Genomic DNA, 25,898 nt, shown 5'->3' with positions numbered 1-25,898 from the left:
TCTACATGCTGCATAAATGTAAGGCATTACAATGACTATTATTACTGCTACATCTGTTGACAATCATCTCTACCTATTCACTGTCAGGGCAAAATTTAGCAATGAACGGCTTTGTTTTTAATATAGGACTTTTGCTACTCCTACTAGTTTTAAGCTCCTTTTCTAGACATGACACTGTATACGCTTTGATGGTCTCCTACAGTGGCCTATACGGTCCTGAACACCTCGGTTTCTAAGTGCACATAGTATATAAGACCAATTTATTTTAATGCACTCTCTTGACCGTGAGGTTGTCTCTATCCATACTTTTGTAAAATTTCTAGACAAAAAGCTTCCTCTTAGTTATCCAGATGTTGTTTTTCTTACATATCAATCAGATGATTTGTCCCTTTTTACTAAACACTGAGACCGAAACATAACATCTTAAAGTAGTGAAGATGAAACTAAATCGAGTTTTCAGGACAATGAGAAAAGGTGCTTGGCAAATAATGGGAAGTTATACATTCAGGTAAATGAGTAAGCTGTCTTCGTACAATTGTGCTTATTTTGTCTTTTCCCCCAATAATGGTTAATTAAGGAAAACAGAGAATCATTGTGGAATCCCTTCCCCAAAAGATTTTCTCAAGGAGCATCTTATTTCTACTGTTCTGTTCTTGTTCAATGGGCCATTATTAGCCCAGGAGGCATCTCCAGTGATGCTCAACAGGAGGGAATGTCCTGCATTTCTAGGTGTTAAGATGCCTATAGGGGCACTTTTTGAGCACTGAAACCCCCCAAATTAAAAGGGATGTTTGCATTCCTCTTTTGGCAATGAAAAGCAGTACCCGCAACAATAACAAAAACAAAGAGTTGAAAAAAAGCATAAGGCAGAGTAATAGTAATTAAAGGTCTTTATAGTTTACAAAACGCTGAAATTGTTAACAGTAATATAAAACGCCCTTAATTTTATGATTCCTAAACTTGTTAAAAAGAGCTTCACGCTACAAAAAAGCAAAATGTTTTCTTCCCACTAATTTTCAAATTAGTTGTAGGGCTCTCAAGAGGGAAAGTGCTCTTCAGAGTGTTTATAAACTCGAATTTAAGTAAGACAACTTGCAACTCTCAGTGTTAGGTTTACCATAGTATACACAGATGGAGAACTAAACAATCAGACCCCAATTCAAGTCATTCCTTACATCTCTGAAAAGTAGGAATCAGTCCTCCTCCAGTATTAATGACCTACTTCTCTGAAGGCATGTTCAAAAAACAGTTCTTAGAATTGGAAAATTTGGGATGGGGATTTTTTTTTTCCCCGAGAAATCTACTCTGGCCAAACTGTTACATCATTCAAAGTGAAGACAAAAAGTCAGTTTCACAAGAGGTGTTAGGCAGCAACAGCAATTTAAAACACTTCTCTACTTCTGTAAAACCTTACAAAGTTTCCAAAGATGAAAAACTACTCCAGCTAGTTATTTATGCAGATTAAATATTTTACTAGCTCAAGGAAAGCCCTTGTACGGTTTTGTTTTGGTTTTGGTCAAAATATAGAATACAGTGCCATCTGTGTTCCATGAAAGAGTAACTCCTAATTAGGGATAGAAATACTGTTTTTCCTTAGAGAAATCATTTGCTTGGTTCCTAAATAAATCTGACGTGCTTCCTTTTTGTATACTTTTGGAGCTAGTGTTTGTAAATGTAGTGAAGTTCATTTCTAATCAGGCCTGGACTGGGGCTGTGATTCTTAAATCACTGCACACTGATCTAACAATATTTTTATTTTACTTAGAAAAGAATTCCAAGATTGAGTCTGTTGTGGCTCTGTAAATAATCTATAAGGAGTTTCATATACCGATGTGTAAAAAGCATGGTACTTGTGTGCTCTGCCACAGAGGAGACAAAGATTTTCCCGTATGGGTCAAAAATTTAATCAAGATGTGGAGCAATAAAAAATCGGTGGCATGGATGCATTCTTTTGGTCCGAAAAACATCTAAAGGCTAAAACATGAAGCTTATTAGGTGATGGCCCAGGTTTCAATTGAGAGTAAACATTAACAATAACCTCTTTAACAACTACAGGGAAGGTTGAGAAAGCTAAATGCAAATGAAGTTGCAGGCTTAAAAAGTTGCCTATCTTTAAATGAGCAGGTTTCAAAAAGAAATTTAAAAAAAAAATCCATTCCCTCCCCCCCTTTGGATTTGTGGCTAACTTTAATCATCTTTAATGCTAATACTGTTTTTTTTTTTTAAAGTGCCCATAAAAATTACAACATTGAATGGATCTTCTTGAAAATCAATTGTTCTGATCTCTGAGGAACCCATAAACAATCTAACCCACCTTTAGAGCTAATGGTTACAGGATGCCTAACAATGAGGAAGTCTAGATGGGGATTAAAGCCTGCAAGGAAAGAATTCAGAGTATCAAGGAAATGACTTCTCCGAAGCCAGAAGGGATCTACCAGGGAGGTCTTTGTACTGGGAATTTTGATAGGTTTCAAGTGAGCAAAGGGAATCCAGGCCACAGCTTACAGACGGAGAAACCTGCCCGATTCCTTAATTTTGAAGGCACAGCAATTTGTACACAAGGTTATAGATAAAATACAAACTCTGAGCGCCTTTCTTCCAGTTGCAATTCTTGGGAAAATCTGCAAGCACACAGCGACAGAGTTTCTCTAGACCCCCCCCCCCTTACCCCCACCTGCTCTTTAGTCGTTTCGACTACTGGGTGCACACCCTGAGGGCCTCGGCAGCAGTAACTGGGTAGATTTGCAATCGCCGGCGGCGGTGCTGCAATCGCCACACTCCGGACCGTGCATCTCGAGGTTACCTTGCAGGGGACAACCACGCCTTTTATTTACTTAGCCTCTTTTAGGAACACCAGAGAGCTCGCTCCTTGTTCCAGGACTCAATCCCTGATCCCAGAGTATATGGGAAAAGGCTAGGGATGGGGAAGGGCGAGTCCCCGGCGAGTCCCACGTGTACCTTGTCGGCCTGGGGGCTGACCGGGGTGCCGAACCTGCAGTAGGTCACGAAGTGCTCGCAGTTGTTCCACAGGAGGCTGTAGGAGGTCATGCCCAGCAGCTTCTCGGCCCTCTGCGCCACCTCTTCGTTGAGCAGCGCCTTCTTCTTGAGGGACTGGTCCAGGTGATTGACCAGGATGTCGGCTCCGTAGGCGAAGTCCTCCACGGTGTCCACGCGGATGCTCGCTACCCTGCCAATGACGCCCAGGATGAGACGCTTGTTGGACACCACCTTCTGGGTGAGCCCCGTGTCGTCGGTCAGGGCCAACAGGATGTCGGGCATCATGTGCGCCACTCGGTTGTCGCCCAGGTAGATGCCGTAGTGGGTCAGGTGCGTCCGGGGCACTTCCAGCACGTCGCCGCGGAGGAAGGAGCTGGTATCGTAGAAGCCGCGCCTCGCCTGGTCTTCGCCCGCGGTGCCCGCACTGAAGAGCCGGAGGTTGGAGAGGAGCAGCAGCTTCTCCAGCAACAGGGACAGCGCCTCCAGCATGGGGTTCTTCATCCTGCGGGGGACAGCGAGTGTCGGGGGCACGGCCGCCGCTGGCGCGCGGGGACCTCACCTGCAGGCGGGCGGCCCGGGGCCCGGGGGCGGGGGGCGCCGAGGGAAGGGGGGAAGCCTGGACACCGGTCTGGGGGCCCCGCACCGGGAACGGGGAGGACGGGGGCCCGGGTCCCGGGGGTGCACCGAGGGAAGGGGGGAAGCCTGGAGACTGGTCTGGGCGCCCCGCACCGGGAGCGCGGAGGACGGGGCCGGGGTCCGGGGGCCGGGGGGCGCGCGGCGGCGGCGGCGGCGGCGGGGGCGGAACGCACCTGGGGCCGGGCCGGGGCGCAGGGCCGCGCGGAGCTGGGCGGCGGGGCGGCCTCGGGGACCTTTTAGCGCCGCCGGGGGGCGGGGCCGAGGCCGTCACGGCCGCGGCGGCAGCGCTGATTGGGCGCCCGCGGCGAGCGCGGCTCCCCCGAGGGGCGCAACGGCCCGGAGCCCCGGATCCCGGGCGGACGCCGCTGCCCTCGGCCGCTCGCCCGCGAAGCCCTCCCACCCTGCGGGCGGCCGCACGGAAGCCCCCGCACCTGTCCGGACGGGGGCGCCTTCTGGGCAGCCTGGGAGTCCCCGGGGGACGGTCCTGGGTCGCACCACCTCCCCCCGAAGGCCGGGTACCCAGGGCTTTCCAGAGTGTTTGCATTTACTCTGCGAAGCGCGCGCACCTCCAAAGCCCGCGGCCGCCGTCGCGGATTCCCCGGGGACCTAGGCCCCCGCGCCGCGCGCCGTCCTCCCCTGGGCTTGCCCCGAGGCCCGGGGCTGCCAGGCGCCCCGCGCGTCCCCGTGTCCCCGTGTCACGCTCCGGCCACTGGAACCCGCGGCGCCTCTGCGCTCGGGCGCGCCGGTGACCGTTGAGCGCGCGGCTCCCAACGGTCGTTTGAAAACCGGCGAAGCCCCCAACGACCGCCTGCAAAAGGCGGATTAACGCCGTTTATTTCCTTAGCTTCGGGGTCAGAGGGACGAGCGCGGCTTCACGCACCCAGACTCTGCCACTTGCAAAGCGCCGCCGCCCGGAGGTGGCCGCGGTCCCCGGGCGCCGCCGAGCGAGCTGCAGCAGGTCCCGCCCCGCTCGGCACGCGGCGTCCCGGCCCCGCGCGGGGTTCGGGGCTGACGCGGGATGTAAATGCTGAAATTCCGCAGACAAAGACCACAATGGGGAGCCCCGGGTGGCTCCACAAAGCTGCCCGATTCGGAGCTAATAGGTTTCCTCGGAAAGCAGCTTCCCCGCCCGCCCGGGGGAGGAGGCTGACTGTGCATGATGGATGAAGGGCCATTCATCTTACCTGGAGGATGAAGGGGACCCTGGAGACCGGGGCGGGGGGGGGGGGAGCCGGGGCGGGGGGAGGCTGCCTCCCAGTTCTCCTCGGACGCCAGCCCTTCGCTCCCACCCCGGGTCCGCCATCCGCCCCGGTCCCCCCGCTTGCCCGTGACTATTGTTCATTTCACAAACGATCCCGAATCGCTCTACAGTCCCGGCAAAGACAAGAAGACCCCCAGCTCCCGCAAACGGATCGAAAGCAGAGGATGGAGAAGGGGGGCAGGCGGCGCATTGGCAATTAGTAATAGTTTATTTCCCCAAATCTAAAGCGCAGAGCCGCGGAGTCGCTGGTGTTAATCCAGCAGCCCCGCCCATGAGCGGTTGTAAACTTTGGGCCGCCGGAGAGAAAACCCGGGGAGTCGGCGGACACGTTTAAAAGCGCGATCCAGGGGATCCCAGGTGGCTCAGCGGTTAGCGCCGCCTTCGGCCCAGGGCGCGATCCTGGAGTCCCGGGATCGAGACCCGCGTCGGGCTCCGTGCGTGGAGCCTGCTTCTCCCTCTGCCTGGGTCTCTGCCTCTCTATCATGAATGAATGAATGAATGAATGAATGAATGAATGAATGAAAGCGCGATCCAGACCTCCGCGCGCACGTGAAACCGCAGACCCGGCGCCCGGCCCTACGGCTCCGGCCACGCGAGCCCGGCACAGTCCTCCCGCGGCGTAGACGCCGGGACCCCCCCGGGTCGGGAGCCAAACGGCTCGGGGAGATCAGAGAGGACCTAGTAATTAGCGATTTCCGTCTCCGGTGGTCACTCCTTCGGCTTATTAACGCCTACGACCGTCTCCCTCCTCCCCCCGCCCGGGGGCCCTGCGGAGACCGAAGCGAGGAGAGCACGGGGCCCCCGCGGCGCGCCAGCACCCCGGGGCGCCCAGCCCGGCCGCGAGGGCCGCACCCCACGCGGGGTCCCGCCCCGCGCGCCCCGCCCCGCCCCGCCTGCGGAAATCCGGCCTCGGGGAACCCAGACGAGGCTGGAGGACGTTTCCGTTTGTCCTGTGTTTGAAGTCTGTCTCCTCAAACCTTCGGCGGGGAGTGGCTGGGGACGATTGGCTGCTTCTCAATTAGAAAAAAAAAAAAAGAAAAGGAAATTTGCTGCGTCCTCGAATGAGCTCTTGTGGGCCCAACCGATGTGCCCAGGAGCCCCAGAAACCCCACCGATGTGCCCAGAAACCCCACCTGAGAGAGGGCCGCTGCTCCCGTTGCTCCCTCCAGGCACACTCCCTAAGGGTTCACGCTAGCGGGCACACGCACACTGATACTTTCCCGTCTGCATCAATTTTAGCTAAACTGGGGGGGGGGGGGGGTGTGGCTGTTAGATGTCCCCGGAGAAATCTGACATTAGAAATCTCTCCTTCCAAAAAAAAAGAAATCTCTCCCTCCTACACCAGGAGAATCCTCCTGGGTTGCCAGAAAGACCTCTTGTTTTCCAGACTGTATGAAAGTCAGCTGTCTTCAAACCTCCCTGTGCAAATGCCTCAGAGGCACACAAATGGGTGGCCAGGTGTGGCCTGGGGATCCTAAAAGAGCTGAGGCTTTCCAGGTCAACACCCAGACTTCCCTGAAAGGTCCCGGGACTCGCACCCAGGTCACCTCTTCCCCTACCCTCCCATCCCACAGTGACAGCATCCCCACCTGCGGTTCTCCAGTCTGGGTCCATTTCTCCCAGCTGCACAGGGTTTCTGTGCAGAGGAGGCTGAAATCGGGGCGCAGAGAGCCCGCCTAACTTCTGGGCTTCATCTTGAGCTCATCATGGGTCCCAGGAGAAAGAGGGCCTGCTCTCAGAGACGAGGTGCAGCGTCCAGCAGAAATCTGGAAAATCAAACAAGTTTTCTCCCGGCATACTTCTCGCCTCTGGAGCCCCCCTGTGCCTCAGTGAAGTCTTCAGAGTGGAGGATGTGATCACCAGATTGTGTGCTTCCATAGTTAGGCTCTGAACAAAGCATTTTCTCACTTAACCCTCATTGCCCTGTGAAGTGTCATTTCCCCTTTTACACAGGACGAAGTTGAGGCTTATAGTTTCGCCTCCATCACTGTGTTGGTGTGGATCAGGACTCAACCACTGGTTTCTCTGCCCCCGGGTCCATCACCCTGGGGAAGGACTGACCTTCCATCAGTCCACCCACCTGTCATCCGTTCATTTATTAAATACCGCTATATGTCAGCTGCTGTGCTTGTCCTGGAAGTTCCATGAAATGCCTAACCCTCAACTTAGATCCCCCGCCTTTCCTCTTTCACTTAGACTTCATTTCCCTGCTTCTCTAGTGCCACGGGAGTCTAATTTTTAGCATCAGTTATCTTCCTGCAAAGGCGAGGAAGGTCTGATTAAGATGCTGGTTAGTAGCATTCCCTCCCCAGGAAGGCCCCAGCACTCGGTGGCCTTGTGGTCCCACACCCTCCTTAGACCTCTGTGCTCGGTGTCTTGCCCCAGGGCACAGGCTCAGAAGCAGAACCTAGGTTTTCCCAGACTTCTTACCTCTCATACCTTCTTCCCATCTGGCTTCTAAGCCTGATAAATTTGGTTTCCTAAACTTTGTGTTTTAAAATTAACTGCCCTCCTTTAGGGTTATTTTGTCATTCTTAGATTTTTAAGATTATTAAACTTGGGAGCACATAAATCATGATAATCTTTTTTAAAAATATTTTTTAATTTATTCATGAGAGACACACACAGAGAGAGAGAGAGGCAGAGACATAGGTAGAGGGAGAAGCAGGCTCCATGCAGGGAGCCCCACATGGGACTGGATCCTGGGTCTGCAGGATCACGCCCTGGGCTGAAGGCAGTGCTAAACCGATGAGCCGCCTGGGCCGCCCACTTTTTTTTTTTTTTTTAAGATTTTATTTATTTATTCATGAGATAGAGGGAGAGAGAGGCAGAGACACAGGCAGAGGGAGAAGCAGGTGCCCCACAAGGGGCCTGATGTGGGACTCGATCCCGGAACCCGGGACCACTCCCTGAGCCGAAGGCAGCCGCTCAGGCCTCGCAAATCATAATCTTAACACCCGTTTTTCTTCTGAGCCATCCTCCTGCCTTCGGTTCATTTACATATGTTCAGGTCTGGCTCCCTGGACACACAGGGCCCCTAACTGGCTAATTCTAAGGGAGTGGGGAGACTAAAGGCTTTGTGCACTTTCCCCTGGGGGCGGAGGAGAAAGAGCAGGTACCTTTCCCTGGAGCCTCCAAGATCGCTGCTACCTAGAGTGTTAGGAATCAATTACTTGCTGCGAGGAAGGCTTCCTTCCCCAGCTTCCTTCCTGGTTGGCTAGCACCTTATTATGAGGGCCCCAGTCCTGCTTATTGTCTTTAGGAAGATTAAATACTGCAGTTTCCGCCAGACAGGATTTAGGGTTTTTTGTTGTTGTTTCTTTGTTTCTTTTGCGAACCATAAAATAAGAACATTGAGCAAAAACAATGTATGTTTCATATGAAGAATCATGACCACAAATATAGCTTCATGTAAATGAACCACAGGTTGAGGCAGCTGTGACATAGAGGATGGAGGCAAAAATCCGGAGTTTAAGGCCTTGTGGTACCATTTACAGCTACATGAACTCAGACGAGTCACTTTGTCACCTCTGAGCCTCAAAGTCATCTTTCTAAAATGAGCATGATATTGCAAAGGGATGCTTGGGAGATTAAATACAATCAAATCTGCGGTGCACACAGAGGATATGCTTTTACTCATAGACCCCTCCTCATGGCTGGGCCCAGAGCCACAAGGGTGAGCGGAAAGTAGGCATGGACGTGTTCTGGCGTTGAGTGCCACCCCACAGGGCCAGTCAGCAGACAGCGGGCATGGGGAGGATCACACAGGAGATTCAGAAGCTTCCCTAGAGCTCTGCCCTGCAGCTGCTCACCACCAATGAATTTGTTTATAATTCATAAAAACGGAGGTAAAGGCCAGTCTTGTTTGAAGATGCCTCTCAAAACATACAAAACCCCCAAATGGGGACGCCTGGGTGGCTCAGTGATTGAGCAACTGCCTTCAGCTCAGGGCGTGATCCCAGGGTCCTGGGATCGGGTCCCATGTCAGGCTCCCTGCATGGAGCCTGCTTCTCCCTCTGCCTGTGCCTCTGCCTCTCTCTCTCTCTCTCTCTCTCTCTCTGTGTCTCTCATGAATACATAAATTATTTTTTAAAACCCCCCCAAATGTCTATGTTTGAAATGATACAATGACATAATACCAAGGAAGACTGCAAATGTTTGAGATGCCCCATGATAGGGAAAGCACATTTCATTTCAAAACACCAATAATAAATGGCGAGTCGTGTGACATCTCACTAACTTCATCTTGCTTCCTTTCGATTTCAACTTAGCATTGTGAGGCTATAGTAAATATGAACATTCGGTGGCCCAGATTTGTTTAAAAAAGCAAATACATCATACAGCAATTCGGCAGTGTGGCAGGATACAAAATCAATGCCCAGAAGTCAGTGGCATTTCTATACACTAACAATGAGACTGAAGAAAGAGAAATTAAGGAGTCAATCCCATTTACAATTGCACCCAAAAGCATAAGATACCTAGGAATAAACCTAACCAAAGAGGTAAAGGATCTATACTCTAAAAACTACAGAACACTTCTGAAAGAAATTGAGGAAGACACAAAGAGATGGAAAAATACTCCATGCCCATGGATTGGAACAATTAATATTGTGAAAATGTCAATGCTACCCAGGGCAATTTACACATTTAATGCAACCCCTATCAAAATACCGTGGACTTTCTTCAGAGAGTTGGAACAAATCATCTTAAGATTTGTGTGGAATCAGAAAAGACCCCGAATAGCCAGGGGAATATTAAAAAGGAAAACCATAGCTGGGGGCATCACAATGCCAGATTTCAAGTTGTACTGCAAAGCTGTGGTCATCAAGACAGTGTGGTACTGGCACAAAAACAGACACATAGATCAGTGGAACAGAATAGAGAATCCAGAAGTGGACCCTCAACTCTATGGTCAACTAATATTTGACAAGGCAGGAAAGACTATCCACTGGAAAAAAGTCTTCAATAAATGGTGCTGGGAAAATTTGAAATCCACATGCAGAAAAATGAAACTAGGCCATTATCTTACACCATACGCAAAGATAAACTCAAAATGGATGAAAGATCTAAATGTGAGACAAGATTCCATCAAAATTCTAGAGGAGAACACAGGCAACACCCTTTTTGAACTCGGCCACAGCAACTTCTTGCAAGATACATCCACGAAGGCAAAAGAAACAAAAGCAAAAATGAACTATTGGGACTTCATCAAGATAAGAAGGTTCTGCACAGCAAAAGAAACAGTCAACAAAACTAAAAGACAACCTACAGGATGGGAGAAGATATTTGCAAATGACGTATCAGATAAAGGGCTAGTATCCAAGATCTATAACGAACTTATTAAACTCAACAGCAAAGAAACAAACAATCCAATCATGAAATGGGCAAAAGACATGAACAGAAATCTCACAGAGGAAGACATAGACATGGCCAACATGCACATGAGAAAATGTTCTGCATCACTTGCCATCAGGGAAATACAAATCAAAACCACAATGAGATACCACCTCACCCCAGTGAGAAAGGGGAACATTAACAAGACAGGAAACCACAAATGTTGGAGTGGAGAAAGGGGAACCCTCCTGCACTGTTGGTGGGAATGTGAACTGGTGCAGCCACTCTGGGAAACTGTGTGGAGGTTCCTCAAAGAGTTAAAAATAGGCCTGCCCTACGACCCAGCAATTGCACTGCTGGAGATTTACCCCAAAGATACAGATGCAGTGAATGACTGAGACACCTGCACCCCGATGTTTCTAGCAGCAATGTCCACAATAGCCAAACTGTGGAAGGAGCCTCGGTGTCCAACAAAAGATGAGTGGATAAAGAAGATGTGGTTAATGTATACAATGGAATATGACTCAGCCATTAGAAACGACAAATACCCACTATTTGCTTCGACGTGGAGGGACCTGGAGGGTATTGTGCTGAGTGAAATACAAGCAGGAAAGGACAAACATTATATGGTCTCATTCATTTGAGGAATATAAAAATTAGTGCAAGGGAATAAAAGGAAAGGAGAGAAAATGAGTGAAAATATCAGTGAGGGAGACAAAACATGAGAGACACCTAACTCTGGGAAATGAACAAAGGGTGATAGAAGGGGAAGTGGGCGGGGGATTGGGGTGACTGGGTGATGGGCACTGAGGGGGCACTTGGGATGAGCACTGGGTGTTATTCTATATGTTGGCAAATTGAACTCCAATAAAAAATTTTAAAAAATAAAATAAATAAAAATAAAATAAAAATAAAAAAGCAAATACAATAGCCTTTGGCTGCATATTTGAAAGGCAATACACCTCCACTGTATTCATATACAAAATAAACGGAGAAATGAGGTACTGTCATCAACCCAACAGGACAGTATTGGCAATCAGCAGTAATGCTAACAACTAGGAACACTGATAAATGCCATGTTATTAATATTTCAAAAATTCTTTGTAAATGCACAGACATTCGAAGGATATAATGACAGGTAACTGCAGAATTTTCCTAATATCAGGTTTAGCTTTAGATCCTCCTAGCTGATGGTGTGTGAGATCTCACAGACTCCTGGGGCCTAGAAGACCTCATGTGTAAAGCTTCTTGAGCTGGATTAGAATGACATACTCTCTAAACCCTCCAAGGTGGAGGTGTGAATGGTCCTGGAGTTTATGAAAATCAGATTATTCAGGCCCGGCAGAGAGTCTTAGCTGTTGTTCTGGTGAATTTTCACAGAGAGTAATTACCAGAAAAAGAAGATAAATCACTGTCCAGTCTTAGAAAATCTAAATAGGATTCACAATAACTGCTTTCAACAATGCAGTGCCTCACTGAATTAAAAAAAAAAAAAAAAAGGTGAGAGAAATCACTCACACTCCAGTGAAACAGTAATTCCGTAAGAAGGGCAGGAGAGACGGGGCAAAAGTTTGGTAGCAGTTGGTGCTGGCAATCAATCAGTGGCTCCTTTGATTACATATGTTTGATCATATAGAAACTTTTATTATTTTTTAATAGAAACTTTTATTATTTTTTAATTTAAATTCAATTAGCCAACTTACAGAGATCACATAGAAACTTTAAATGGTATAAACACCCTGTTTCATAAATATTTTGTAGCAATATCTAGTATTGATATGTTCTTGAAGAGAAATTATTATCTCTTTGATTTCTAAACTGAATTTGAAGGGAAGTAATAAGCGCATCATTCTGGTAGTTTTGTAATTACGTTTACTCTTAGCCCACCCCATGCTAAAACAAAATTCAGCGTGGTTCAGCTAAAGCTGACTCATACCTAAACAGCTCAAGCACCTATGAAAAGGGGAAATTTGATTTTAAATTGTCTCGAGTTTCTTAACTGGAAAAAGTCCACGTGGACAGATCTCTCTTTAAGAACTAGGCTGCTTGTGTTCTTCTCTACAGGCACAAACCTTCCTGTTTGAATTAAGTTCACTTATTTTTATCCTGGTTGCCCTCTACAGTGACTTCCCATTAAGTTGAATTACTTGCCTTCTATTTTTGCCCATTCTGTACATGGAATGCATATGAATAGGGGGCTCCTGGCTGGCTTAGTCAGTAGAGCTGTGACTCTCCATCTCTGGGTTGTGAGTTCAAGCCTTATGTTGAGTGCAGAGATTACTTAAAAAAGAAAAAAGCATGTAAGTGGAGCTGAGCTTGGATCACACAGAATTAACACAGAAAATAAATTCAATAACTTTTTCTTTAAAGATGAATTAAAAATCTGTGTAATTGTTTTCATCCACTAGAGGTTGAAATCAGAAATCACTGTAAGTTTAATGTTCAATTAGTTTAACTTTCAAAAAGAATAAAACAGGATATTTGCCCTTTGGTCAAAACTATTTCATGTGTTAACACTTACATATATTACATTTTTTCTTTTCTAATCTGTCATTCTTTTATCTCTCTTACTTAATTCTAGAAGTTGCTAGTCTTAAAGGGAGGGTTCAGATATTTCTCTGTGATATCTTCTAAGGGCACCATCCCCACTGGCTCTAATCTTTGTGGATCAGATGGCATCCAGAAAATTGGAATCCTAAATGCATTCTGGAATCTGGGAATGCAGGCTTACAGTCAGCATGAGAATGGCCCATGAGATCACTTGTCTCTTCTACTAGTGACCTGCCTCCCACAGAAGAGTAAGTAACCAAACCAGCCATGCTGTGAAGCTCAGGGTGCCAGGCCAGAGTCAGCAGGCCGTACCAATGGGGAAGCCATTATAGGGTGATGTTGGTGCCGGGCCCAAAGGCCCGAATTTAGACATCCTTGATGTTGGTAGTAGAATTCCTACATTCAGCCCAGTATCACCCAAAATATTGTCACAACCTACTTTGTGATCCTAAGTAAATTGGTTCCACTCTTCGTGTCCTGTCAGTCCTCCTACAGTAGGTGTGACAGTATCCATTACCTTCCTGCTGAAGACTCTCATCATCTCTTCACCTCCTGAACTTTCTGGAATTCAATCGAGCAACAACTAGAGACAGTCATCCTGCATGCCTCACTGCCAAGTCAAATACAAGATGACAGTCTGAATTCTCTGTTTTCCTTAAACAATGGCTCTTCCAGCCTTTATTTTTACTTTAGATGAAAGGGACCAGATTTTCTTATACAGTGCCAACCCCCACCCCCCCATCTGAGTTTTGCTTCACTTGGTTTTGGTTATTTCTGGTTAACCACAGTCTGGAAGCAGATGGCCCTCCTTCTGACATATCCTCAGAAGGTTAATAGTAGCCTAACACTACTATACAAAGCCTACGTCATTCACCTCACTGCATCTCATCGTGTAGGCACGATCATCTCACATCATCACAAGAAGGGGGAGTACAGTACAGTAGGAAATTCTGAGAGAGACCACATTCACGTAACTTTTGTTAGTTTCTTGTTGCTATAATTGGTCTATGATTAGTAATTACGGTTAATCTCCTACTATGCCTAATTTATAAATTAAACTTTAACAGTCTATTGACTGCCCATAGCACTCATAGAAATTTGCAAGAGTCAGCGAGGATCCATAGGGTAGTAGGAAATTCTAGAAACGGGGATGGGAGAGTTCTAATCTCTAGTCCACTTCAACAAATGTGGTGGATCTCCAGGTGAACCTCAAGTTCTGTGTGGGCGCCCAGAAATACAACAAGAAATGAGATTCACTCCCCTTCCTAATGAAACACGGAGTCATTAGGTGGGGAGGAGACAGACCCAAATAAAATTTCCATAATTCAGTGTGATGTGCTGAACAGCAGCAGGCACTAAAGGTGTTGGCATACTTCTGAGGGAGCAATCATTTTTTAATTGGGGCAAGAAAAGTGAGGGAAAGGGTGGCACCTAAGTACCCCGAGAAGTCAGAGTTTGCCAGGCACACAGGTGGACAGAACTGGTGCCAAGGGGCCAGGCAAGGGCACAGCATGAATAAAGGCAGGATTTCAAAAAGCGTTTGGTGTATTTTGCAGCACACAAGGTGGATGTGTCTCTGAGTAGAGGTGAGAGCTCCCGCTGGCAGCCTGTGGGGGTCGGTTGCGAAGGCCTCCCATGCCCTGCAGGGACTTCAGGCTCTACTGAGGAGGCAGCAGAGAGCCATCGCAGGCTTCCAGGGAGGTGAACCGTGTGCTCCAAGGTGACTCTGAAGGCAGGATGGCGAACGGATTGAGGGGAGAAGGGAGAAAAACTGGAAGCAGAGACCAGCTGGAAGGCCATGCAGCTGGGCAGGTGAGAGAGCTAGAATAAGGTGGGGGTCGGGGGGGATGAGATGGAGGGGCAAAGCTTCTTCTAGAGACAAAGGAATAAGGTGAGTCCAGGCATGATTCTGCAGTTCCCTTACTGGGGCAACTGGACCAACAGTAAGAGGAGGAGGAAGGGAGGCATAGGTAGAGGTTTATGGGAGGAAAAATGAGTTTAGTTTTTAAAAAAGATTTTATTTATTTGAGAGAGAGAATGCAGAGTGTGAGAGAGTGCATGAGGGGGGCAGGAGCAGAGGCAGAGGGAGAAACAGACTCCCCACTGACCAGGGAGCCTGATGCAGGACTTGATGCCAGGGCCCCAGGATCATGACCTAAGCCGGAGGCAGATGCCTAACCGACTGAGCCACCCAGGTGCCCCATGAGTTTAATTTTTGATAGATTTTCTTTCTGTTAAGGACTTGCCATATGTTTACAACAATCTGAATTTCAGCATAATGTAGGTTGTTGGCTTAGACAAGAAGCACAGCTGAAGATGTGAGTTGTTTTTAGCAGCTCTACAATCCCTTCCTTTAACCAATGACCAAAGTTCAGAATGACTTCATGGGCTTCGGATAATTCAAATGATGGATTGAAAAACAGCAGAACTACAGGGACGCCTGGGTGGCTCAGTGGTTGAGTGCCTTTGGTTCAGGGCGTGATCCCAGGGTCCTGGGATCGAGACAGGGAGCCTGCTTCTCACTCTGCCTGTGTCTCTGCCTCTCTTTCTGTGTCTCTCATGAATAAATAAATAAAATCTTAAAAGACAGCAGAACTACAGAGAAGCCGAATTTAGGATAATTTATGTACTTCTAACCTTCTAAAATAGATGGAATAAGATCATTTCTGTGGTTTCTCATGTTTGAGACATTAACCAAGTGATGCGGTGAGAAATATGAAAGAGATATAAAAGGCTATAAAGTACATCCACTGTTACAAATTTCATTTCAGGCAAGTCTTACTGGGAATGTTTTTCCCACATTAGATACCTAAGAACTGCTTCGCAGAGCCTCCCATCAAGAGCCTCCAACTGAACAGGTCTGAGGTGGAGGCAGGAATCTTCATTCTAACAAGCACTCCAGGTGATCTTCAGGCAAGTGGCCCTCACACCTTGAGAACCACCTTTACTGAAGATCTTCTTTTTTATAATTCTGCTAAACCCAGGTCATTGACAAAAGGTAATGGGGCTGAGCGAAGTTCATAATGGAGTCTTCATGGTAAAGTATATACGTGAGAACTTACGAGAAGCTTCCACTACTACACAAAATTTTGTAACAATACTTTTATCAAAAATCACATAGCTACCACTAGTTGTCAATTATCATTAAGAAGATCTAAATATAGCAAAGTTTCAAAGTGATAGGTAAATTTTAAGACTAAATGATACACTGGAGTGAGCTCAAGTTACTGACTTTAGTTCCTTCTTAGGACGATCCAGGCATATTTCAACCCAGTTCCATTGTACGTGGGTGGCTTCAGCTGGTTCTGGACAATGATAACGCAGAGTAACTTTCTTTACCTCAAATAATGTCTTTCCTTAATCTATAGAATACTGAACATTCTTTAGCTTCAAGATTAAATCATATATGAACGGTTTTCTTGAATCTTGAGACACAAGTTTTCTAAGCAACATTTATAATGAAGATAACTGTTTTGCACCAAGTTCTCCAAAGAGACTTCCCTCCTATTTTCTTCCTCATTCAGAAAGTTCTGTGGTATTAGTTCATACGTTATGTTTTATAGAATGGTGTTGATGCAGGCTAATGTCAACCCGTGGAAAAGACACCAAAGGGAAAACATTCAATGTTTAGGCGCTCGCCTGTGGATCACTCCTCAGTGAGGCAGTACTTCCACCACCAAGAGAACTTTTCAAAACAAAGCTCAATATATATATATATATATATGTTCCTAGCAATCCATATGTAAAGAATTTTTAAACGAAGATGAATTATGATAAATTTTTACCGAATATAAGGGCTGCTAAAGGAAGTAGCTACCCCCCAAGGAAACCCCATACCAGCCTTAAAATATTAGCCATAAAAATTAAGGAGATTTAGATGTAAATACGCATATAAATAGATGTTTTACTCAAGAAGGCAGTGAGTGAGGGGTGCCTGGATGGCTCAGTCGGTTAAATGGCAGACTCCTGAGTACAGCTTACATCATGATTTCAGGGTTTGAAGATCAAGCCAGGCACCAGGCTCTGCACTGGGCATGGAGCCTGCTTAATAGTCTCTCTGCCCTCCCCCAGTCATGGTCTCTCTCTTTCTCTGTCTTAAAAAAAATAAATGTAGTGAGTGAAACACCAATGCTGAGTTCATCCTCTCCCAAGATAACCTTTACTCAAAAAAGAAAAGGACTTGTAAATGGCAAGAGAAAGGCATTTTTTTCTTTTAACTTTTGGTATAATTACAAAGAGTTGCAAAAATTATGTAAAGAACTTCCATGTATTCACCCAGATTTTCCAAATTTTGCTTTATCCTTTCTCTGTGTACACGCACACACACACACACACACACACACACACACACTCATGTTTATACATATATACATTTTTTTCTGAATTGATTGAGTGTAAGTTGTAGATATGATGCCCCTTCACCCCTAAATCCTTCAATGTGTTTCCTGAAAGTAAAGACATTCTCTTAAATATCATAGTATCATTATCAAAATTGGAAAATTAACATTGCTACAATGATCTAAACTACAGATTTATTTAGGATTTGCCAGTTAGCCTAGTAATGTCTGCTATAGCAAAAGAAAATTCCAATTCTTAGGTTGCAGTCAGTTGTTACAGTTGGCTCATCTCCTTTAATCTAGAACAATTTCAATCTCTTTCTTTCACAACACTGACATTTTTGAGGCCCATGAATGCAATCCCACTCTTCTGCAGCATATCCACCAATCCGTGTTTGATATTCCTCTTGATTGGGCTCAGGGTATGCATTTTTGGCAGAAATACCACAAGAGTAATGTTTTCCTTTTCATATCAGTAGGCGCGTGATGTTGATTTGGTTGATTCTGGTTAATGGGTTACTAGTGAGAAAGAGAAAAGCAGTCCCTGACATCTGGCGTCTGAGAATGCCACTTGCTAGTGCTTCGTGTTGCTAGGAGATGCCCTAGCACTCAGAGCTGGGCCCTGGTGTTCCTATGTTGAACATAATCTGTTTCACAAAACATCAATATTCGTCAAGGCTACTCTGTGACCTTGTGACAAGACCCCCTCCATTATCATGTCTGAACACAGACAAAACAATGAACACTGTCATCATTGCAAAAATGGCCAAGACTCCCTTTCTCTTGGCTGATATATATGCCTGTGGCTGCTTTGCCAATTACAGCTCTTGCTTTAGTCTACTCTTCCTTCCTTCCGCATAAGATTTCCGGAGACACGCAATGACAGGATTACCCACTTTTCCTGACGACTTCCAACTCAGAACCACTTTCTTTACCCCTCCGCAGTTACCTAACAGCCTCCCACCGATCCGCCCCATGCTTTCCCACTGTGTGCACTCTTCCTTACTGCCGTGATTAATAATCCCAACTCGTTCAACTACAGGTGCGCTCCTGGTGGTCTCAACCTGCAAGGCACTGATGCTAGTGATGCTAACTGCTCCGTGGAGACTATTGATATGTTCCAGTAATATCTAACTTTCTACCACAGTCTTAGTATCCATTGATGATTCTTGCCTGAATCGGTTCTTACTAGGATCATGGCCTGTGATGCTGTGATTTATGATAAGAAATGTATTTGGTCTTCCTCCCATTTCTGACACGAAACTCCTAAAACCTTTGCAATTTCTTAAGTGATGAGAAGAATAAAGGTGTCTTTTGTTATGTGAATGAGGTGACTTCTGCAATGCCCCTAGATCACTTAAGGATGGGGGTGGTCACCAGTGGAACAACCAGGTAATTAGAAGGTTGGCATTTCCAGTCCCATCCCCCACTGACCTTCACTGAGCAGGGAGGGGCTGGAGGTTAGATCAGTCATGGTGGCCAATAACTTAATCGACCATGCTATGTAAGGACACCCCATAAAACCCCCACAGGACAGGGTTCCTAGAGCTTCCAAGTTGGTGAACACATGGATATGCAGTGACACTGCCATGTCTGGAAGCAGCACAGAAGCTCCAGTGTCTTCCCACCTACCTTGCCCTACGCATCTCTTTCATCTGGCTATTGTTGAGCTGTATCCTTTTTACAATAAATAGGTAATCTAGTGAATAAATGGGTTTCCTGAGTTCTGTGAGCCGCTCTAGCAAATTAAGCAAACCCAAGGAGGGAATTATGGGACTCTCTGATTTACAGCCAATCAGTCAGAAGTATAGGTAACAACCTACGCTTTAGAGGAGCATCTGAAGTGCTGGTGGAGGGGAATAGTCCCATAGAACTGAGCCCATAGCCTATATCTAGCTCCAGGTTGTGTCCTGGTTTGCGAGCTCTAGGTAGACAGTGTCAGAATTGAGTTGAATTATAGGATATTACCATTTGGAGTTGGTGCCCAAAGAATTGTTTAGTGTTAAGAGAAAACCGTACTCCAATCTTGTGCCATTGAAATTGGGTCCAGGAATCCAAAATACTACCAAGTGGTAATTTTCCTGTTTTCATCATCCTTTCTACAGTAAGATATTAGATTTCTATGATAAGGAAAAACTTTCCATTCTCCCCTACTCGTTAATATTATTTTGGGTTTCATTGTATTCTTATTTTATCCAGTGGATTACAATCCATTCATGTTATTTATTTTGATGTTCAAATTATTATCATCACCAAATTATTACCATCATTACCAAGTTTGCCTTGTGGGAGCTCCTTCAGACTGGCCTGTGTATTCTGGATTTGTCTCTTATTCTTTGAGCATTTCTCCACTTTCTGCCACCACAAGATATTCCAAGCTTATCTTTTTCTTTCCTACCCCAATCCTCAATCAACCATTTATCCATACAGCTATTGTTTCTCCTAGTGTAAAATATTTAGAAATAAAAATCTGGATACTTGGTATATTCATTACTATTGCTTCTAGGCCCTCTCAGCTGACAGAAAAAATAATTATATATATATATATATGTATATATATATATACATATCCACATATGTTGTAATCTATATTTATTTCCATGTCTGTCTTTATACATTAAAAACCATGAGTTTATCCTGATACTCCTAATCTAACCCCATAGGGGTCCTTGTAGAATTGGAAGGCATTTTATTTATTTTTAGTTTTCTTTTTTTTTTTAAGATTTTATGTATTTATTCATGAGAGACAGAGAGAGAGAGAGAGAGAGAGAGAGACAGGCAAAGGGAGAAGCAGGCTCCATGCAAGGAAGCCCGAGGTGGGACTCGATCCCCGGACACGAGATCATGCCCTGAGCCAAAGGCAGACGCTCAACCACAGAGCCACTCAGGCATCCCAGAAGGCATTTTAAATACACATATGCATCATGGGTGAAAGGTAAAAAGCATGTCCTTGACTATAGCAGCTTTAAGTGCAGAACATTTTATTGGATAGATACAATATGGTCCTTATGAACAAGCATGGCCAGGCTGTGTTAGCAATCCCTCTTCCTAAAGCTCTGATTAGAGTCTAGCCATGGTTTCCTCCGGGCACGGTCCTTAACAGTTACTGGTCTGCCCTCCCAAGTGTCAGCAGTGGTAATAATGATGCCCTTCATATCAGCAATGGGCTCCCATCAAATCCTAAGTTGACTTTCCCCAGTGTTTATTTATTTATTTTTTCCCCACTGTTTAATTGACAATTAGTTGAAGAAAACTTATGTCAGGGTCAAACGTGCATTTTAATGTACAGAAACATCCTTCCAGTTTCTTTGCTATAGCATCAGCACTAGCACTGGCATACTGCTATCAGCCTTAAAATTCAAAACCATTTGCCAGGATGCAAAATTGATAGTAGACAGCAAGAAGTCTACACACGGCACCTATTATATTAATCATGAGGCTGATATCAAGATGTTATTTTTCCCCCTAAATTTTTTTGCCTTCAAGCTTTAGCCTTTGAGCATGGACCAAACCATATGCCACAAAATATGCACTGAAGTCAGAATATCTCAACAGATAGGTTCATGAGAGTGTTTACAGGTAAGATTTACTAATGACCACAAGACAGATATATTGTATGTTCTGTTCAATGTTCTTTGGGCTCAGAGCATGGGAAAAAGATATATATGTATATGAATACATACATATATAGTACATATAGTATGTACTAATAGATTATTTTATATATATGTGTCTTCATTTATACTTATGTGTCCGTACACATGAATGGAGGTCATTCTGAGAAGATCACCACTGTCCAGGACAGGGTCACAGGGGTGACCAAGATGTGTATCCGTGAAAGGAGAAGCAGAAATGAGGAAATTAAGTGAAAAAATAAAAGTGGCTGAACAGCTTGGATATAGTATGGATACTTTCATCTAGTCACAAAATATTTTCCTTATGATTTTTTTTATTTTTTTTTTATTTATTTATGATAGTCACACAGAGAGAGAGAGAGGCAGAGACACAGGTAGAGGGAGAAGCAGGTTTCATGCACCGGGAGCCCGACGTGGGATTCAATCCCGGGTCTCCAGGATCGCGCCCTGGGCCAAATGCAGGCGCCAAACCGCTGCGCCACCCAGGGATCCCCCTCCTTATGATATTTTAAATAGTTTTTGCCAATTTCTTGAATAACAATGTGGAAAAATGAATACAATTGCAATTATGCAAGGATGTATAAAAGCAATAAAATTATTATGGATGTAGAATAAATATCGTGGTTGATTGTGCAGGCACTGATAGGAGAATTTACACATTCAACATCTGTCCTAGCATTAAGACTGATAGAAGACAACGTCATCGTCAATTCTTTAAAACAGTTCTTCATTTTCTTCATATATTCATTTTGTGAATATTGCATGTATTGTGTTAATCATCAGACTGGTATAAGGGAGGATTATTATTTCCTCTTAGACTTTTTACCTTGAGGAATTGAAACAACTAGCCTTTGATTTTGTTTTTCCACTGTGCAATTTCAGTTACCAATTTTCCATAGTATTAAAAACATTCATGGGGCACCTGGGTGGGGCTCCTCAGTTAAGTGTCTGACTTCAGCTCAGGTCATAATCTTGGGGTCCTGGGATCCAGCCAGGTAGGGCTCCACACTCAGCAGGGAGTCTGTTTGTCTGTCTGCCTCTGCCTGCATACCCCACCCACTCCTGCATGCTTGTGCCCACACTCATTCACTCTCTCAAATAAACAAATAAAATCTTTTAAAAAATACATTCATTATTACTCAAATGGATAATATCTATGTTTAAGAGCAATTTCTAAATGCATCCTTTCAAGCAAAGATTAATTTTGAATAAGGAAACCTGCCTTAGCTTACTATTTCCTTTGTAAGTTAATGACTGTTAATATACATTTGACTCATTTTTTCCTTCTACATATAACCAAGTAGAATGTGGGCTTAACGAAGAGATTGAACATTATATAAGAACCGTTATTTATGACACTTTTATAATTACTGCAATTACATTCAAAAGGAAAAATTTGCTCATAAATTTCAGGTGATCCAGAATTCTCCCCAGACTTCTTTCATCTACTTCCTGGTTTACTGGATAGATATTTCTGCCCTGCAGGATGTAGACCAGCCTTGCATAACAATCCAAGGCTGAGAGTGACAAGAGGATAATGTGAGGTCCTTTAAGAGCTCAAAGAAGGACAAATGTTGGCCAAGATTGACTCATATATATTCAAGTTGAATCACTTTAGTGTGTTAGTGCTAGATGAAGAAGATGAAGCCTCAAGCCCACATGTACTATACATCTCATTATATCTTGGAAGCAATAATGTCCAACTCTGGAAAAAGAAATAATGCAAGAGAGGAATACTTTGTTGCAGAGAGGGAGATCATGAATAGGATCAACAATTTATTTACAAAACAAAAACAAAAACCTTAACTCCAGATAAGGAAGAATCAAGATACTTATCTTAATATCTAGAAACTATAAACATATTTTATCAGAGACTTGAAAATATGAGTTCCAATATCCTGTTTAAACCAGCAGCAAACTAAGCTCATGATATTCATAGTATTAAAATTTGGATGACTTTAAACATAGATCAAGGTAAAGCCTCAAACCCACATGTATCATATATACCCTGTTCCATCTTGGAAGCAAACATGTCCAACTCTGCCAAAAGAAAGAGTGCAAGAGAGGGTGTCACCTCCTTGCAGAGATAGATTGTGATGGGCAGTGCTTTGAGAGGTAAGGTAAAGTGGCGTAGTCATCAAAAGCACAGAGTTGAGAGCTACATTGCCTAGTTGAATCTTGGGTCAACTACCGTTACCTTATGTAAATTATTTCTTCGTTGCGTACTGTACCTCCTGCCTAGTATCATTAGGTTGTGAGGAGGAATAAGTGAATTAATACGTGCTGGAAGACCCTCAGTTAGTCAGTTGGACTTTTAAAAATAATGCTCATTGAATGAATTGCTATAGCTCAAAGTATGCTGGAGGTCCTTCTCCATGCAGGACATCACACTTGGGCTTAGATGCTACCTCCTACAAGGATCTTTGATATGGCTGATGCGAAATTACCTGGCAGGCTTCCCAGAACTGATTCAATGACCACGGTTGTGTCAGCCAGTGTGTGGCCTGTGTTTACTTTCATTTATTTAGTCAATAGTAAGTTGGGGACATATACTTATGCTATATTCAGTGCTGGTAATATGAAGAGGTGTGAGACATCATCTCTGTCTTGGAGGGCCTTAAATGGTAGTTGAGGATAGGGCATACAATACCAATGATTACAAAAGCTGGCATATCTCAAGTGATGGCATAGATAGAAACTAGGTATGTATAGGTACTGAAATACAAATGAACAATTATTAACAGGGTCATTCTTTTCTCAAGCATGATTGACTCAACCATTTTCCCTTGAATTGCTGTTTCAATTTTGTATTGCTATTCAAGGCTTGATGTTTATTTATGTTTTGATGTTTACTCCAGTTTTAGAACTGGAGTAGACTATTTCTCCCTGCAAGGAGTCTGCTTCTTCCTCTGCCTATGTCTCTGCCTCTCTCTGTGTCTCTCATGAATAAATAAAATCTTTAAAAAATAATTTAAAAAAATAATTAAAAAAAATAAAGTTCTACTTCTCTGCGATTTTGTTTTTGTTGTCATATTATTGTTTTGCTTTATACTCCTAAAGAGCTAAAAGCAACTCGAGTGCTAGATCCATATGCCACATTTTTTTGTAACACTAGTTCACTTTGCACAGTACATTACATATTGGTGCCACACACACACACACACACAGACACACACACACCCCTACATATATATTAATAAATTAAATACATAGAAACCAAAAGTTAATCCACATACCAAAGTTTAACTAAAGCAAGTTTCTTTTCAGTTCAAACACTATATAGATTATCAAGTTCACTTGCATATCTACAACTGGAGGATGATGCAGACAACTGGTAGGATAAATGAAAGAGAATAATTAATAGCGATAAAAGATTTACAGCATCGATTTTATAAAGAAGCTGAAGAGATTTATGTGTATGAAAATAAGCGAATGACTGAATGTCACTCCATAGGGATTGTCTGAAGATCCTTACCAAAGGAAGAAGGATACAGGTACTTGGCCTTAAAATGAAGCCAGAATAATTTAAGTAAGAGATTAGAAAAATGAAAAGAACTGCAAAGCAGTGCTACTCAAACAGTGATCTGTGGGCAGGCTGCATCTGCATAGTTAGTCAGAATTGCAAATTCTGGGTGACTCAGCTGGTTAAGCATCTGCTTTCTGCTCTGGTCATGATCCAGAGGTCCTGGGATGGAGCCCCACATGAAGCCCTACATTTGGCTCTCTGCTCAGTGGGGAGCCTGCTCTTCCCTCTCTCTCTGCCTGCCACACTCCCTCTTTCTGCTTTCTCTCACTCTTTCTGTCTCAAATAAATAAAATATTAAAAAAAAGAATTGCAAATGTCCAATTTCCATTGCATAAGGGGGTGCACTTAGCAGGCTGTTCTAACAAGTTCTCCAGGTGACTGACATAAGCTCAAAATTTCTTAAGCACTACTCTAAAAGATCTTTGCTGGAAAGAGTGTTTGAGATACTCATCAGAGAGGGTGGACTTTTGTTTCTCACAAAATTGCAAATGTGCATAGCAATCTGACTGACCATCTCTGGACCTAAACTGGCACTGTACATCATTCATTGCAAGTGTTACCTGTAAGCCCATTAGACTTTTGCCCCACAGAGACGGGAACAAGTGGCTCAGGCGTGGGAATGCTGAACACCCACTCTGCACACCTTGAGAGTTCTGAGTCCTGCAAACACTTCCAGCTAAGGATTTTAGGAAAGGTAACCGTGCTGGGAAAAGGTGATAGAAGGAAGGGAAAAAAATGGCAGAAGATAAATTAGTGACCCAAATAGGGCACCAGGGCAGAAAAATAAAAAGAGTAAGAAGGAAGCATGACAGGAAAATATAAGAAAAAAGAAAGGAGATTCCATCTAAAGTCAGAATTGAGTTTGGTGAGAAGAGAACAAAGAAAAGGCATTTGGAGGCAATATTTAAGAGATCGCTATAAGGGTTACAGGAATCAGTATATGAAAAGTGCAGCAGTGCTTGGCAAACAGGGAGCACTATAAAAAGGATAGTTATGATTAAGACTGCAATGAAGAAAAACAAAGTGGAAGAGCAAGAGATAAGAAAAATATTAGCTAACCTTGTTCCAGGGGTAATAATGGGAGCAGCCCTTTCTGAAGTAAGGTGATGAACCAGATGACCTCTACAGTCTTTCACAACTAATATTATTACATGGCTGGTATGTAATATGGCATGTGCATGCACGTGCACACACACAACTGGAAAATACTGGTGATATTTATTACTATTTTGCAAATTGAATAGGTGTTTTATTGGCATATCTAGGCCATTTGTTTCAAAAATCATCTTTAAGTGACAAAAGAATCATGAAAAAAATATATTTATAGAGTGGTATTGCTACTAACAAATTCTTTTAAATTTTTGTTTTAAAATGTAACATACTTTAAATTTGACAAAAGCTCATAAAAATAGAAAAATCCTCTGTTTTAGCTGACCTAGTATATCTAAACACTGTGGGGTGCCTTTTTAATTACTTCCTTTAATATGCTGAGCTTGGTTTCAGAATTAATTAGAGATCAGACTTCCAGAAGAATTTCCTGTTTGTTTTGGCTAAATTATTATTGGCAAATTTTAGAGAAAAGTAGAACATATCAATTGATTATAGATAGTCTTTGGAAAGTA

At 44.2% G+C, this 25,898-nt stretch overlaps 1 protein-coding gene and 1 long non-coding RNA gene across 5 annotated transcripts in view; one reads left to right on the top strand and one right to left on the bottom strand.

Moving 5' to 3' along the window:
- LRAT (lecithin retinol acyltransferase) overlaps positions 1 to 25,898 on the bottom strand; it is a 45,540-nt gene that overhangs the window by 4,618 nt on the left and 15,024 nt on the right. The window contains exons 1-3 of one of the 4 annotated variants that reach the window (XM_077846458.1): positions 3,807 to 3,945; positions 2,959 to 3,499; positions 2,315 to 2,374 (exon numbers count right to left, since the gene is read on the bottom strand). In XM_077846458.1, the coding sequence (XP_077702584.1) occupies positions 2,357 to 2,374; positions 2,959 to 3,498 (558 nt within the window). In that variant the 5' untranslated portion in view covers position 3,499; positions 3,807 to 3,945 and the 3' untranslated portion in view covers positions 2,315 to 2,356. Of the gene's footprint in view, positions 1 to 2,314; positions 2,375 to 2,958; positions 3,500 to 3,806; positions 3,946 to 4,199; positions 4,331 to 25,898 lie in introns of those variants that run through there. The other 3 variants (XM_077846460.1, XM_077846457.1, XM_077846459.1) reach the window with 3 other exon arrangements.
- Positions 10,479 to 16,954, top strand: LOC144282587 (uncharacterized). Its single transcript, XR_013351084.1, has 3 exons — positions 10,479 to 13,026; positions 14,335 to 14,590; positions 15,550 to 16,954. It is a non-coding gene; the product is annotated as an uncharacterized LOC144282587 (long non-coding RNA).

Source organism: Canis aureus, chromosome 13 (genome assembly GCF_053574225.1).
Source record: "Canis aureus isolate CA01 chromosome 13, VMU_Caureus_v.1.0, whole genome shotgun sequence".
Classification (NCBI taxonomy): Eukaryota; Metazoa; Chordata; class Mammalia; order Carnivora; family Canidae; genus Canis; species Canis aureus.
Note: the sequence above shows the minus strand (reverse complement) of the source record. Positions and strands in the feature narration are given on the sequence as shown.